This window comes from Strix uralensis, chromosome 5, assembly GCF_047716275.1.
Source record: "Strix uralensis isolate ZFMK-TIS-50842 chromosome 5, bStrUra1, whole genome shotgun sequence".
Lineage (NCBI taxonomy): Eukaryota > Metazoa > Chordata > Aves > Strigiformes > Strigidae > Strix > Strix uralensis.
In genome coordinates this window covers 55,244,025-55,260,386 of record NC_133976.1, presented here as the reverse complement: position 1 = coordinate 55,260,386, position 16,362 = coordinate 55,244,025, and the positions used below count along the sequence as shown (strand labels likewise).

Genomic DNA, 16,362 nt, shown 5'->3' with positions numbered 1-16,362 from the left:
TTGGCTGCCGAAACAACGCCTCCCCCGCAGCCTATCAGACAGGGCGCCGCCGCTCCGCTCGGGCGGTATATAAGCGGGCGGTCGGGCGCGGCTGGGAGTAGGTCGCAGGCTGTGGAGATTTGCTGTGTGTCCTGTTTTGCTGAATCTTTGCGATGTCCGGCCGGGGAAAGCAGGGCGGGAAGGCGCGGGCCAAGGCCAAGTCGCGCTCGTCACGGGCTGGGCTGCAGTTCCCCGTGGGCCGCGTGCACCGGCTGCTGCGCAAAGGTAACTACGCGGAGCGGGTGGGCGCCGGCGCCCCCGTGTACCTGGCGGCCGTGCTGGAGTACCTGACGGCCGAGATCCTGGAGCTGGCGGGCAACGCGGCCCGCGACAACAAGAAGACGCGCATCATCCCCCGCCACCTGCAGCTGGCCATCCGCAACGACGAGGAGCTCAACAAGCTGCTGGGCAAGGTGACCATCGCGCAGGGCGGGGTGCTGCCCAACATCCAGGCTGTGCTGCTGCCCAAGAAGACCGACAGCCACAAGGCTAAAGCCAAGTGAACGCCAAGGAGCAGCGCCCGGGAACTTTTTCCCAGAGAAACCCAAAGGCTCTTTTCAGAGCCACCCACTGGATCACCAAGGAGCTGAATTACTATGTATGGTTTGGAACACTTGAACTGTAAAGGCGTTGTTTTCCTTAGTGAAATAAGTTGCACGAATGGTTTTGCAAATTCTGTATTAAAATGTTTTTAAAAGTTTTCTTGCGTGTGCAACCAAGATTAATTCTGGCCTTTGAAAATGATTTGGAATCTTTTATTATCTTTGCCTGCCCCACCTAATAACGAGAAAACGGTCCCCGCCCCTCCCCTCTACTTCCGCTCTCACGATTCGGCAAAGAAAGCGTTAAACACCGGTGACAACACTGCGGTTAAAAACACAAAGGAATACATTTCAAGTGTCCTAAGTACTTAAGCCGCTCTTAAGCCACGTCCCACCTTCTAAGGAGTGAACGATCTCCCATGCTGTAGCACAACAACGATTAGAGCAGCACCAAGGGCTGTTCCTAAAGCGGTGAAGTTCCTCCCTGCCACGGCGCACGCTTTCAGCTTCCGTATGGGCCAGACTCAAAGACTGCAGAACTACTCCCACTACTTACCGACGATATTAAAAAAGGAGAAACTCCCTTAACCTGTTTTTGGAAAAAATTGTCTCTATCCTTAAAACGGGTGTCACGCACAGCGTTTCAGCTCTCTTAAGAAAACGTGGGTGGCTCTTAAAAGAGCCGTTGGGTTTAATTGCGGAGCAAGAACTTTTGTCCGCAGGGGCTTACTTCTTTTTGGGCGCCGCCTTCTTCGCCTTGGCCGCTTTGGGCTTGGTCGCCTTGGGTTTGGCTGCTTTGGGCTTCACCGCCTTCGCCTTGGCCGGGCTCTTCGCTGTCGCCGCCGCTTTTTTGGGCTTGGCAGCCTTAGTCGCCTTCTTGGGGCTCTTGGCCGCTTTCTTGGCCGCGGCGGCCGCCGGCTTCTTCGCTTTCTTGGGGCTCTTCTTCGCTGTCACGGCTTTCTTGGGCTTCTTGGCGGCGCTGGCAGGCTTCTTGGCCGCCGGCTTCTTGGGCTTGGCTGCGGCCGCCCGCTTCTTGGGGGCTTTTTCCTTCACTTCCCCAGGTTTCTTGCTGAGACGGAAAGACCCAGAGGCACCGGTACCCTTAGTCTGCACCAGAGTACCCTTTCCGACAAGACTTTTAAGCCCCAGCTTGATACGGCTGTTGTTCTTCTCCACATCGTAGCCGCCGGCGGCCAGCGCCTTCTTGAGCGCGGCGAGGGAGAGCCCCTTGCGCTCCTTGGAGGCGGACACGGCCTTGGTGATCAGCTCGGTGACGCTGGGCCCCGCCGGCTTGCGGGCTTTGGAGCCGCCCGCCGCCTTCTTCGGCTTCTTGGCGGCAGCCTTAGCGGTGGCAGCCGGGGCTGCGGCGGCGGGCGCTGCCTCAGCGGCGGGCACGGGAGCGGTCTCCGACATTGCGTCGTAGGAGACACAGAGCACAGCAGCTGCCAGACGCGCCGCGGCGCCTCCATTTATAGCGGCGCTGAGGGTGCTGATTGGTGCGTTATCGAGCCCGCCCCGCCCCCCCGCTCCGAGCCCCAGCCGCTCGGCTTGTGTTTTTTCCTTCTAAAACAGTGTGTTTTTCGTAAATAAAAGGTGACCGCGGCACCCCATTTCTTAGCATTCTTGCTGGGGACAGAAGATATTGTTGTCATTCGGCGTTTCTTTTAGCTGAGAGTTAAAATGAGTTTCAGGCAAACCAGTAATCGCCGAGTTTGGGGACTTCACTCAGAGCCGGTCGGTGAGATTTTTATTTTTCGTTTTGAAATAAAACTTTGCTTCTGAGACAACTGTCACAGTGGCAGCAAACTCATGTTCTTGAGACGGTTTTTGATGAGGATAGTGCAAAATGGAGGTAACCTTGAGACATTTTCTTAGGGTAAATTAGATTTGAAAAGAGGGAAGTAACACAAAGTAAGCCATTCAGCTCTGTATCTGGGTTATGAGTTGTTTCCCGTAACTCGGCTTCATCTCTTAAAAATAATGAAACCTTTGGTCATAGTGCCCGATTTAGCTCTACTTGGAGATAATAAAAAGGAAAAGAAAGATGGTTTTCACCAGAAACATGAAAAACAACTGTCTTAAATCAGCAGGTACCTTCAACATCCCATAAGAACATATAGAAAAAGTTCTGTAGCGGTTTCCCTCAGTTTTCTCTGTCCTTGTATTAATATTTTGATGGAATATATTCCCATTTTTTTCTCCAGAACACTTCTTTTGATTAAGCACAACAGGTAAACACATTCTTTTGTATGGTCTTATTTTAAGATAGGGTTTATTTTTGTGCTTAGTTTTACACATTACTTACAGGCATTTTGTCAGCCAGGATCAGCAGCTGTGCAAAAAAAAAAAAAAAAATATCAAAATATGGGGTGCCTGTTTTCTTTCTGAAAAACAGAGGTAAGGCTGCAGGCATTTCTGTAATAAAATAATATAAATCGAGTGGTTTCATCAAATGATTATGTTGCCAGAGCTGCTGAGATAAACTAGGGCATGGCTCTCTCCGAGCCATGGGTTTTGTGATGTGGGCTACACTGAATATACATAAAATGTTTTTTTCTTGAGATGAATTGGACGGAAGAGTGCCAGGTTCAAACACATGTAGTGCAATTTGGGGAAGAATAGGAGACCCTGTTGCTTATTTCTTATGATTGAAAATGTAGTCATTTGGCTTCTTTTTTCTTTTGATAACGTAATATCACACACCGTCTTGTGGAGTTTTGGCAATGGGGGGGTCAGTTTTAAGAGCTTGTCAGTGGTGCTGGTTTACTGTGGCTAGCATGCACCTAAAGTGTGAGGAACTGCCAAGAGATGTGGTAGCGTTTCAGAGGGACTTTTGTCTAGAGAAGAGAAACAGCATCATATGCAAGAATATAAAAACAGAAGTTCATGTGGACTTGGAGCCAACGTCTGTAATGATGATGTATTTCATGGTGGTTTCACCTGCTGACCCCACTGTGGATTGTGGGTTGTGAACTACGTGGTCACAGAAGTGAGTCTGTTGAGAAGGACACATGCCATCGAGGAAAGATTTCTGGAGGTTAGTTCTGTAGCAAACATATTTCCTTCCAATTCTGTATCTTACTCCATTCTATTCACTCCTATCAGGGTCAGTCCACTGGTAGCTTTACCTCTAAATCCTTTTGCTCCTTTGCAAATGCATTTTCCTGGGTTTAGGCTAGGCCTCTATCCTTCTTCCAAACACCTGATGTAGCAGCACAGTCCTGGAGCAGTCTATATGCTTTCCTAAAAGCTCATTTTTCTGGTCCTCCAAAGTGAGCAACCTTATTAAAAAAAAAAAAAAGTTTATTACTTATTTCAAATATTTTCTTCAAGAAAAAAAGACCTTAACTTTTTTTTTTTTTTTCTTCCCCCCTGATATGAAGCTTTGTACAATGATATACTCAGTAAAAGATGGAATGACTTCTGACTTCTCTTTTTCCCTGGAAAAAAATTGTGAAGCAAACATAAGATTTATTAAAATGCAAAAGGTTGAAGGTACTGCTCACAGTGGACTGGGATATTTGGACATGACAGAAATTTTTCAGAACTTCAGTCAGAAATGCAAGGACTCCTTTTTCTCCTACTATGGTATTGGATAAAAATACTTTCATGAAGGTTCTTCTTTTGAGCCCGTGTGACTTGGTGCACTATAGAATCACAGAATGGTTTGGATTGGAAGGGACCTTCAAAGATTTTCTAGATCAACCCCCTAGTCGTGGGCAGGGACATCTTTCACTAGACCAGGTTGCTCAAAGCCCCATCCAATCTGGCCTTGAACACTTCCACTGACAGGGCATCAACAACTTCTCTGGGCAACCCATTCCAGTGTGTCCCATCACCTTCATCATGAAAAATTTCTTCCTTAGAACCAATTTAAATCTACCCTCTTTCAGTTTAAAACCATTGACCCTTGCCCTGTCACTGCAGGCCCTGGTGAAAAGTCTTTCTCTGTCTTTCTTATAAGCTCCCTTCACATATTGAAAGGCCTCAATAAGGTCTCGCCGTAGCCTTCTCTTCTCCACGCTGAACAGCCCCAACTCTCTCAGCTTTCCTTCATGGGAGAGGCGTTCCAGCCCTCTGATCATTTTCATGACCCTCCTCTGGACCTACTCTAATAGGTCCCTGCCTTTCTTGTCCTGGGGGCCCCAGACCTTGGTACAGTACTCCAGGTAGGGTCTCATGATAGTGGAGTAGAGGAAGAGAATCACCTCCCTTGACCTGCTGGCCGTGCTTCTTTTTACACAGCACAGGCTACAGCTGGTGTTCTGGGCCACAAGTGCACATTGCTGGTTGATGTCCAATGTTTCATCCATCACTATCTCTAAGTCTTTCTCTGTGGGTTTGATTACAATCAGTTCATCCCCCAGTCTGTACTGATATTGGGGATGGTCCCATCCACATGCAGGACCTTGCACTTGGCCTTGTTGAACTTTGTGAGGTTCACACGGGCCTGCCTCTCAGGCCTGCCAATGTCCCTCTGGACGGCATCCCTTCCCTCTAGCAAGTCAACTGTACCACTCGGCTTGGTGTCATCCACAGACTTGCTGAGGGTGCACTCGATCCCACTCTCTATATCATTGATGAGGATATTAAACCATATGGGTCCCAGCACAGACGTCTGAGGGAGACCACTCATTATTGGTTTCCATTTGGACATGGAGACATTGAGGATAACTCTTTGGATGTGACTATCCAGCCAATTCCTTACCCAACAGTCCATCCGTCAAATCCATACCTCTTGTCTATCACCTCCCTGTCTTCCATACGCTTCAACACAGCTTCCAGGAGGATCTGCTCCATGATCTCACTGGGCACTGAGGTGAGGCTGACTGGTTGGTAGTTCCCAGGGTCTTATTTCTATCTAGTCCCTCGTATAAAATGATATTTCTAAAAAAATCACTGGGGATTTCACCTGGCTGCCATGACTTTTCAAGTATTATGGAGAGTGGTTTGGCAACGACATCTGCCAATTCCCTTAGAACTCTGGGAGGAATCTCCTCAGGTCCCATGGACTTGTGCAAGTTCAGGTTCCTCGGATGGATTCAAACCTAAACTTTTCCTACACTAGGAGGGACTGTGTTCCCCCAGTCCCAGCTTTGAGATTCAGAGACTTGAGAGATGTGGGAGAAGTGATTGCCAGGGAAAACTGACGCAAAAAAATTGCTGACTACCTCAGCCTTCTCCCTGTCCATTGTCACTAGATCTGCCTTACTTACTGGGGGGTGTATTTTCTTTAGTCTTCCTTTTCTGATCCCACACTAAGGCCATGCCAAGCCCCCACCATGCACATGCTACCCACATGCTAAACCCACACCAAGCCCACACCAAGGCTCTACCATGCACACGCTACCAACACACCAAGGCCACGCCAAGCCCACACTAAGGCCATGCCAAGCCCCCACCACGCACACTACCAACACACTAAGGCCACACCAAGCACATGATAAGGCCATGCCACGCTCACGCTACCAACATGCTAAAGCCATGCCAAGCACACACTAAGGCCACTCCAAACCCAGACTAAGGACACTCTGAGGTCATGCCAAGCCCCCACCATGCACATGCTACCAACACGCTAAGGCCACGCCAATCACATGCTAAGAACATGCCAAGCCCAGACTAAGGACACTTCAAGCCCACGCTAAGGTCATGCCAAGCCCCCCCGCCCACGCTACCGACACGCCAGGGCACCGTGACTCATGTGGGCGCACAGCTGGCACTGCCTTTCTTATTATTCTTCACATTCCTTGCCAAGTTCAGCACCGGATGTGCCTTAGCTTTCCAGATCCCATCCCTAGACACTGGGACAGCATCCCTATATTCTTCTCAGGATGCATGTCCCTGCTTCCACTGCCTGTGCATTTCCTTCTTGCACTTCATTTCTCTCAGAAGGTCCTTTCTCAGCCAAATTGGTGTCCTGCCTTCCTAGACTGCTTTCTTACCGATGAGAATCAAGAGCACTTTTCTCCAAAAAAAAATGTCCTTAAATAGATACCAGCTCTGTTCTGCTCCCTTATCTCTGAGGGCAGATTCTCAGGGGGTTCCTGAGACAACTGAAGGTTTCCTCTACTAAAATTCAGGGTCTTGACTTCGACTATGGGCCATTTTGCCTGGCCCATATCCCTCAAGTTCGTGATGGGCCTGGGCGCAGGCTGCCGCCCGGACTGCCACCAATCTTGACCTCTCCAATTAGCCCGCTTGTGTTGGTGAGCAACAGGTCCCTTAGTGCTTCTCCTCTGGTTGGGCTGTCTTTCACCCGGATTAAAAAATTGTCCTCAACACAATCCAGGAGTCTCCTGGATGGCTTACAGCTTGCTGTGCTCCTTTTCCAGCAGATGTCAGGTTGACCAAAGTCCCCCAGCAGGATCGGAGCCTGTGAGCGTGATGCTTCCTGTAGTTGAAGTAAGAAAGCTTTGTCAACATCCTCCCCCTAATCGGGAGGCCTATAGGAAAGACCAACCACGAGGTTTCCTTTGTTGGCTTGGCCTCTAATTTTTACCTACAAGCTCTCAACTGTTCATTACTGTTTTTCAAGGACGGCTTTGTGCAATCAATACATTTTTTCACATAGAGGACAGAAACCCTCCCCCCAGCCCTTCCTTGACTGTCCCTTCTGAACAGTTTATAGCCATCAATTGCAGCACTCCAGTCTTGTGATTCATCCCACCATGTGAACTGTGACTGTGCTGGACTATTACTGTTTGCTGAGGAGGATATATGGAGGCATCCATCTCACAGATGCAGCTGAGGAGGCAGGACTGCAGCATATGAGTGCGCATTTCAAACAGGCTGATCAAGGTCACGCATTAAGCCTGTAGCTGCAAAGCCCCATTAACATGTCTTTCACCTTGGGCTGCCTAAGGCTGCACAGCATCTTCAGTATTTTCTCAAGGAGGCAGCCCTTCCTGATGCCTGTGCTGCTGAGCATTCATGCTTTATATATGTGATCCAGTTAAATGCATTACAGCTTAAGGATGCTCCAGGTACATAAGAAACATAAACAAAGTCACAGAGTCACTCAAGGCAATTCAAATCTGCCCTTGATGTAATGGCAGGCTTTGGATGATTTTATTTTGGCTCAAAGCAAGAGAGAAATAGTTCCTTGATCATTCCAGACCGCATAGTTTTCGATAACTTCCAAGCTCTGCTAAGGGATAACTCCAAGAATCAGTTCAGATCAATCAAACAAGCAACCAGTCAGTCAAATTACAAAGTTTCTGGTTTAGTATTTAATGTTTCAAAGTGACACATGTATATAATATGTATGAAAATGGTACTGTACTGGATTAATTTATACGTGTGTATTAACGGTTTGATGAAAAGCCTAATTTTGCAGGGGGAACATCAACACGTGAAATAATGCGCTTCAATGTCACATGAACATGACATTTCCTTTGCTGCTGCGCACTTCGTGCCTGTCATCTGGGATCTCCCCATGTTGCATGCCTGGACTGCTGTTGCCTGCCCCGTGCATTGGGGAACAGCAGCTCCTACCCGCTGCAGGTTACTCTGGGGAAGGAGGTGGCACTGTCTTTCCTAGGCCGTCCACTCCACAAACAGCCTCAGCAAAGGTGTTGTACCACATGGCCAAGTCTTCATTTGCATTTCAAGATGGTGAGAACAAATTGTTAGTTTTGACTTCTGCCTGGCCCGTGCAGCAGTGTTGGTCTGGGTTTTGTCAGGATGAAATAAGAAGTGACAAACATGTAACGGTACACCTTGTTGCAGAACGGAACTGTCCTGTATGGTCTCCTACAAGCCGCAAGCAGCGCAGGCAGAGATTGAGTGGCTGAGCCACCTCCTAGCTGTCTGGTGCCGAGGCTGAGAAAACCTGTGATCAAAGGTGGAAAGCAATACTACAAAGATGGGAAGAGTGCAATCAGCTGCAGTGCTTCAGGACGCGGAAGACATCTAAGCTGCCCTTCCTCCTTGTAGGCTGTGAGAAATGAGCAGTGGAGTGTTGCAGATGAGCATGGAGAAGAAAGCTGAGACACTGGAAAGCTGATATACATGGCGCAAGTGTTACAGGCCTTGCAGATTATTCTGGAAGCTTCCCTGACAAAGTGACTCTGCATGCAGCCCAGTATTCACAGAATAAGTCAATCTCATTCACAGAATGAGATCAGCAAAATCAGCGGGATACAGCTGTGACACCCCTAAATTTTGATGATTTCTTCTCATAACCTGGCTCACGAGGAGCCTGGCTGGCTGCTCCACCTGTCAGTAGGACCACTGCAGAGGAAAGCCTGGGGCCACCACCAGCACCCACTTCCCCACAGGATGCTGCCAACTAGCACGTGGGCATACAGGCACTGCAGGCAGGTGGTCAATGCGGCTCAGCTTTGATTGACAGCTTTCCTGGGATGTCTTTCTCTCCTCAGGATATCCTGCATTTGCATCACCCTCTCACCCCTTCCACTAGCTCTCTCCTTTGCCCATCCCTATATTGCCTGACTGCACACAGACATCTGAAGCAAGACAGTGAGGGTGGTAACTATTCTCTGCTCAGCTGGACAAAGAAACAGTCTGTCTTCTCTGGTGCATAAGAACAGCCACCACAAGCTTCTCTTCTCTGTCGAGGCCAACCATAGAGATGTTCAGCACATTCCTTGGCTGAGTTGCTACAGCTCAAAAGCACCACTCAACGCCACAAATCAGGAGTCAGGACATTTGATGAGGCAGGGGAGAGGTGGATGCTCCATGTTCAGTAACGACAGGCATGGCTTGCATGCTGTAAGGAAGCAATGGTCCTTCCCTAGGAGGAGGACTGGGGATGGGAGAGTGCTGGTATGTAGCAGCTTCCTGGGATCAAGGGGAATAACGAACAGAAGGCACCTTCAGATGGGTGAGGTGGACAGGAAGGAGGACAGGAGAAGGAAACAGGAAGGAAAGACAGAAAGGCCGATGGCCACTATTATTGACACCTATGGCACTTTGCAGCCAATACTCACAGAAGCAATATTGAACCGCGTCACTCCAAGTCAGCAATGGGTCGTCTTTACGCAAATCAAGGGGAGCCTGCTCTGATATTATCCCAGCATCAGATATTTGAGGAGGTGATGGCATGTTGAGCTAGAAAAAGAGAACTGTGCAGGATCGTCAATGAAGGCTGATGTCTCAGGGACTGTTGGAAGTAGCTGAATTTTTCCTTCAACCGTCATAACTGTGCTACCATCACTAGCACACTAGATGAGGACAGATGTGTAAATGATGGCTATTTGAAAGGGGATGAGATTCTCTCTGACGTCTAATTTAACTTCCATAAATACATTCCTAGGTGGACCAACAAGTTCAACAAAGTTTGCGGGGGAGCAGCAAGAAAGGGGCTGCCCCACAAGGGCAAGTGAGCTGGGAGGTGAGGGGGACAGCGGGGCAGGCAGGGCCATGCTGTCATCAACAAGGACACAGCCCCGCAACACCCGCACGTGGCGAGTGGGGCAGGGATGGGAGCAGTGACCGGGGACAACCACGACCCTGGATCACCGGGTAAGTCTGCGGGGACAAGGCTGCGATGAGGTCGAGCCGGGAAAGAGCAGCCAGTGGAGTCACAGATCAGAGAATCAGAGAATACCAGGCTGGAAGGGGCCTCATGAACCCTCTGGTCCAACCTTTCTTGGCAAAAGCACAGTCTAGACAAGATGGCCCAGCACCCTGTCCAGCTGAATCTTAAAAGTGTCCAATGTTGGGGAATCCACCACTTCCCTGGGGAGATTATTCCAGTGGCTGATTGTGAAGAACTTTCCTCTTGTGTCCAGTTGGAATGTCCCTAGGAGTAACTTGTATCCACTGTCCTTTCCACATGACTCCTTGTAAAAAGGGAGTCTCCATCTTCTTCACCCTTTAAATACTGGAACATGAGGATAAGGTCTCCCCTAAGCCTTCTTTTTGCAAGGCTGAACAAACCCAATTCTCTCAGCCTTTCCTCACATGGCAGGCTTCTCAGTCCCTTGAGATCATCTTTGAGGCCCTTCTCTGGCCCCTCTCCAGCCTGTCCACATCTTTTTCGTCTAGGAGGGACCAGGCACAGCACCTAAGGTAAAGACTGAGCCTAAATGCAACCCCCAAGCCAAGAGGTTAAAACCAGTGGGTGGAGGGTAAGATCTTGAGACATCCTCCAACAAGTCACCTTCAAGTCTGGCAAAGGGAAAGGGAGAAGGAAGGTTCTAGCGACAAGAAGCATGTTTGCCTCACGGGAACTGGATGCAGAAGTACAAGTGGAACTGGAATGGAATCTGCCTGTACACAGCCAATGTGCGGAATAAAGCATTTTCGCTCTGCATTGTCAGCTCAGGGTCGCATTTTCCATCGCGTGGAACACGCGCCCAGAACTCCCCTTCCAAACGTGTGATTCCTGCATTCCAGGAATCAGCTCTTCCCTAAGATCTGAAAGCACTCAAAAAAGTTAGGTGAGGGACAGGCTGGCCGAACATCTCTGTGCACTGTTCCAGCAGGAAAGACGGGGCTTTGCAAGAACAAAAGGCTGCTAAAATCCCTGTCTTCAGATGTGCAATTTTTTTCCTCTGTCTTAGATACGTTCCCCTTTCCTCTGACATCGGGTTGGTAGATCCACCCTGAACAATGAGTTCAGCTCACTTGTTCTCAGCTCTCCATATAACTTAGTTCTTGTCTAGAGAGACACCAAGCGAACTTTTGTAGCTCGTACGGTTTTGTTTCCTTATGCCTGTGGCTGCCAGGCGAAGTTTGAGAAGCAGCTCCCAAAGGAAAACTGAGTTATACTGCTGTTCTGCTGATCGAGGATGCCAATTAAACTCAGACACCAGAGTGGAAAGAGTGGGCTTATCTTACTCTTAATAATTAAAGGATATAACTAAGTAATACAGAAAATAAGCAGTAAGGAAAACACAGAATAGTACACTTAATTATTACTGCATACAGTTAAGCAAAGCAATGCACCTAATCATTAATACACGATGGGGAGAACAGTGATTACATCACCACTTGCATACGTTACCAACATCCAGATCCACAGTCACTGGGGAGCCCCAGTTGCAGCGAGGGTTTGGAGTACCTTTGCCTGCAAGTGGGAAGTCCTACGTGATGCGTCCATCCGTAGGTGAGGCATCCAAAGTCGCAGCAAGAGGGTCCACCCTTATATACCAAAAATCAGCAAACCAGAATAACTTGCACTTTTCTTTGAGTGGAAACATCTGGTTTCATTCTCTTGTTGGATTCCACCCAAAGCCTGGCCAGGGCTGGGGGGGGGGGGGGGGGCGGGGGGGGCGGGGGAACCAGGGGAGTTTCTAACAAGGCTAAACACTTGGGTTCTCAGGCTTGAACACGGCTAAAAAAGGAAAGTCGGATACACATCTCACAGCATTTCATCCTCACTACTGATTATATCCTAAGCTACATCGTTCACTAGTGAACATATGTATTTCGTTAATGATCAGATACTAATAATTAACGCTAATGGTAATACAGATTTTACTAATTAACAGATACTAATAATGCATAACATTTAGTTGTGAGGTTCATCTAGAGGCCAGCTTTGTTTCAGGGTCTGTTATTTAGGCCCTAGCACTACAACTGCCTGGGATGTTGTTGTTTTGGGTTTTGGTTTGTTTTTGTTTTTACCGCACCTTCTGATACCTGTTCCAGCTGTTTATCACCGTCTCTTTCTACGGCACTTGGCTTTCTCTCCCAGACAATATGCAATACACATCAGTGTCTATTAGGGAGAAGACTTTGGCAAGTGATAAATGGCAGAGAGGTGACACGTCTGCAAACATCCAACGACAAGCAGGTTTGAATTTAGATTCCTTCATCGCAAGAAAAAAGCCTAAATCCTGGAACCATGCCACTTCCTAAGGGCACAGATCGTACGCAAGCGAAAGCGTCAAGTTGTTTGGTAAAATATTCGTCTTTGTCGGTGGTAGGTGCCAAAGTTCTGAGGAGAGAAGGCGCTTCATCCCACCGATGAGAAGAGGAACTTTATCCGCACCTCACCGTTGTTGTGAACCGTCCCGCTCTGAAGGGACCGAATGAGGCTGTTCTTGGACAGCTAGGGATAGCGCGGAAAATCAAGTAGCGGTAACTAATGTGTAGCTCTTAATTAGGCGAGGGGTGGCTTCCCTGCCAAATCTTGCGCACATGAGTACGTGCTACTGACGGAAGGCGGGGGATGCTCCTCCCGGATAATCTGCCCCTTGTGTAGGCTGGGAGCAGAGTCTGGACTGCTGCCGGGCACGGTGCCGGGCTGCGCCGAGCGCTGCCTACGCCGGCTCCCCCCGTGCCACAAGGCGCGAAGGGACGCGGGGGACCCCGGGAGACCCCTCGGGGGGGCCGGTGCTGCCTAAGCCGGCTGCCGGTCGGAGCCCTGCTGAGGCTCAGCCCTGAGCCTGACCGCCGCAGGCTCTCCTCTCCGCTTTCGCCCTCCGCGGCTATTTCCCGCGTGAGTGAGCTCCGCCGCAGGTCCGGGCACCGGCAGACGGGGGGACGGGGGGTCTGGGGTGGAGCTCGATACTTCAAAGCACGGCTTCTTGCTTCAGCAGTTCCCACGCTTAGGAAACCTGCACGTCCAATCGCTTTTCCCTCCCCCGCCCCAGCCAAGGCGGAGCCTCGGTACCGAGAGGAGAAGCAGGGCAGGATCGCCGCCGGCCCCACGCCGGTCCCTCCTGGACAGGGCGGGCGAGGTGGGGTGCAGCGGCTGGGGAGGGGGGGCTGCTCCGGGACGCGGCTGGGAGTGTGCGCACCCCCTCTGCTGCCGCACTTGCCGCCGAAGCCCGGTCGGGGTTAATCTGGGGCCCCCGAGTGTGAGAGCTCCGTTCCAGGGCTTCCGGCGGCGGTGCGAGAAACAGAAGGTGACGGAACCCCTGACACGAGTGTTCCCAGAGAGGAATAGCCAGAGGAGACAAACACCAATCCGTTACAGGAATGGGTGTGTAATTAACTCCTCAGTCACAAGGCCGGGCCGGGAGAGGGGCCGGGAGCGGAGCGCGGCGGGACGCGGCGCCCGGGGCCAGTGCGGAACGAGCCGCGGCTTTACGCTGGGCGCAGCCGCCGAGCGCGTGATCGCAGCGGGCGTCTTGGCGACCATCTCGTCTTACCTGGGCTGAGCCGGGGGAGGGGGGGAGTCCCACCGCCGAGCGAGCCTCGGGCAGGGCGGGCAGTAGGGCAGCGCCGTGCTCGGCAGACGGGAACACGGAAATCCACGAGCGGGTTGATTGGTCCCGGCGCTGCCCGAAAACCCGAAACGAAACTGGTAAAAGATGATCTACGTGAACTGCACAACACGCTCACTCCCGCGGCGTCAAGCAGCAGGAGAAGGAGGACCCCATGTCCTCTTCCAAGTGCTCGGGGGTCCCAGCACGGAGCGCTTGTTTCCAGTGATCTCAGAGACCGCTTCTCTCAACAGCCCACTGCTGCGTTCCGGTACACAGCATTGTTCCGGGGGCACATCCTTCACTTCCTTAACGTTTCGCAACATGTTTCCTATAAAAGGAGCTGCAAACGCAAACGGAGTATGCCTCCGACACACACCTCACACTGAATCTCACCGAGACCTACATCGCCCCGTGCTCCCGAACAAGATAGCGCGCCCCGCTTTTACACGCATTAGCTTTTCACTCGCCCACGCAAACATCACCGTGCACCGCCGACACACACATCGCCCTGCGTGCGGCACTGCCATCGCTCTGCGCCTCCCGAAGCACACATCGCTCTGCGCCCGACGGCGCACCTGTCGCGCCGCTCCTCCCCTACACGCGCCGAAGGAAACACCCATCGCTCTGCTCCGACTGACACACACAGCGCTCGGCGCCCGACGGTGCACGCATCGCCCTGCGGTGGACAATGACACGGACATCGCTCCGCTCCTCCCCTGCACGGGCATCGCTCTGCCCCGCCCGACACACACATCGCTCCGCTTCCCGAAGACACCCCCATCGCTCTGCACCGGCTGAGAAACATATCGCTCAGCTCCCCAGGACGCAGAAATCGCCCTGCTTGCGACAGTCCCATCGCTCTGCGCCTCAACGACGCACACATCGTTCCGCTCCCCGAAGACACTCCCATCGCTCCGCACCGGCTGAGAAAAATATCGCTCCTTTCCTACGACACACACATCGCCCTCCGTACGACAGTCTCATCGCTCCGGCGGTGATGGACACAGAAATGGCTCCGGAGCTCATGGATACACACATTGCTCTGGAGCCGATGGTCGTAGAAATGGCTCTGGAGCCGATGGACGTAGACATGACTCCAGCGATGGCGGATCACCACCATCACCTCGTGGGAGATCCAGACGGCCGTGCGGCTCCTGCTGCTCGGCGAGCTGGCCAAGCTCGCTGTCTCCGAGGGCGCCAAGGCTGTCACCAAGTACACCAGCTCCAAGTGAGCCGCCTCGGCCAGACCACCTCGACCCAAAGGCTCCTTTCAGAGCCACACACCTTTTCAATAAAAGAGCTGAGCACTCAATATGCAAAAACCCTCCAACTTTAATAATAAACTATCAGAGCTACAAAAAAGGATACTACGAGATGGACGTGCACATCGCTCCAGATGTCTGATCTCCCGCGAGGTGATGGTGTTGTAGTGCTCCAGGAGCGACATGTAGTCTGTCAGTGCAGAGCGATGGGAGCTTCTTTAGGGAGGGTAGCGATGTGTGCGTTCATCAGAACTGAGCCATGTGCATGTCCATTGTCGCCCGAACGATGTGTATGTCCATTGGCTCCAGAGCCATTTCTACATCCATTACGTCCAGAGCCAAGTGTGCATCCACAGTCTCCAGAGCGATGTGTGAATCCATCATCGCCGGAGCAATGTGTGTGTCTATCAGCTCCGGAACCATGTCTATGTCCATCGGCTCCATTTCTACGTCCGTGGGCTCTGGAGACAAGTGTCCAACCACCATCGCTGGAGTCATGTCTACGTCCATCGGCTCCAGAGCCATTTCTACGACCATCGGTTCCGGAGCCAAGTCTGTGTCCATCGGCTCCAGAGCAATGTGTGTATCCATGAGCTCCGGAGCCATTTCTGTGTCCATCACCGCCGGAGCGATGAGACTGTCGTACGGAGGGCGATGTGTGTGTCGTAGGAAAGGAGCGATATTTTTCTCAGCCGGTGCGGAGCGATGGGAGTGTCTTCGGGGAGCGGAACGATGTGTGCGTCGTTGAGGCGCAGAGCGATGGGACTGTCGCAAGCAGGGCGATTTCTGCGTCCTGGGGAGCTGAGCGATATGTTTCTCAGCCGGTGCAGAGCGATGGGGGTGTCTTCGGGAAGCGGAGCGATGTGTGTGTCGGGCGGGGCAGAGCGATGCCCGTGCAGGGGAGGAGCGGAGCGATGTCCGTGTCATTGTCCACCGCAGGGCGATGCGTGCACCGTCGGGCGCCGAGCGCTGTGTGTGTCAGTCGGAGCAGAGCGATGGGTGTTTCCTTCGGCGCGTGTAGGGGAGGAGCGGCGCGACAGGTGCGCCGTCGGGCGCAGAGCGATGTGTGCTTCGGGAGGCGCAGAGCGATGGCAGTGCCGCACGCAGGGCGATGTGTGTGTCGGCGGTGCACGGTGATGTTTGCGTGGGCGAGTGAAAAGCTAATGCGTGTAAAAGCGGGGCGCGCTATCTTGTTCGGGAGCACGGGGCGATGTAGGTCTCGGTGAGATTCAGTGTGAGGTGTGTGTCGGAGGCATACTCCGTTTGCGTTTGCAGCTCCTTTTATAGGAAACATGTTGCGAAACGTTAAGGAAGTGAAGGATGTGCCCCCGGAACAATGCTGTGTACCGGAACGCAGCAGTGGGCTGTTGAGAGAAGCGGTCTCTGAGATCACTG

At 51.6% G+C, this 16,362-nt stretch overlaps 2 protein-coding genes across 2 annotated transcripts; one reads left to right on the top strand and one right to left on the bottom strand.

The window, feature by feature from the left end:
* Window positions 1–152: 152 nt before the first annotated feature.
* LOC141944414 (histone H2A-IV) lies at window positions 153–740 on the top strand. The gene has a single exon (XM_074870941.1). The coding sequence runs from the start codon at window positions 153–155 to the stop codon at window positions 540–542; it is 390 nt and encodes a 129-aa protein (XP_074727042.1). The 3' UTR covers window positions 543–740.
* Window positions 741–1,173: 433 nt separating this feature from the next.
* LOC141944411 (histone H1.11L-like) lies at window positions 1,174–2,019 on the bottom strand. Its single transcript, XM_074870937.1, has one exon. The coding sequence runs from the start codon at window positions 1,992–1,994 to the stop codon at window positions 1,308–1,310; it is 687 nt and encodes a 228-aa protein (XP_074727038.1). The 5' UTR covers window positions 1,995–2,019; the 3' UTR covers window positions 1,174–1,307.
* Window positions 2,020–16,362: the final 14,343 nt, after the last annotated feature.

Coding starts and splice junctions, on each gene's coding strand:
- LOC141944411 (XM_074870937.1), bottom strand. CDS start 1,994: ATGTCGGAGACCGCTCCCGTGCCCGCCGCTGAGGCAGCGCCCGCCGCC.
- LOC141944414 (XM_074870941.1), top strand. CDS start 153: ATGTCCGGCCGGGGAAAGCAGGGCGGGAAGGCGCGGGCCAAGGCCAAG.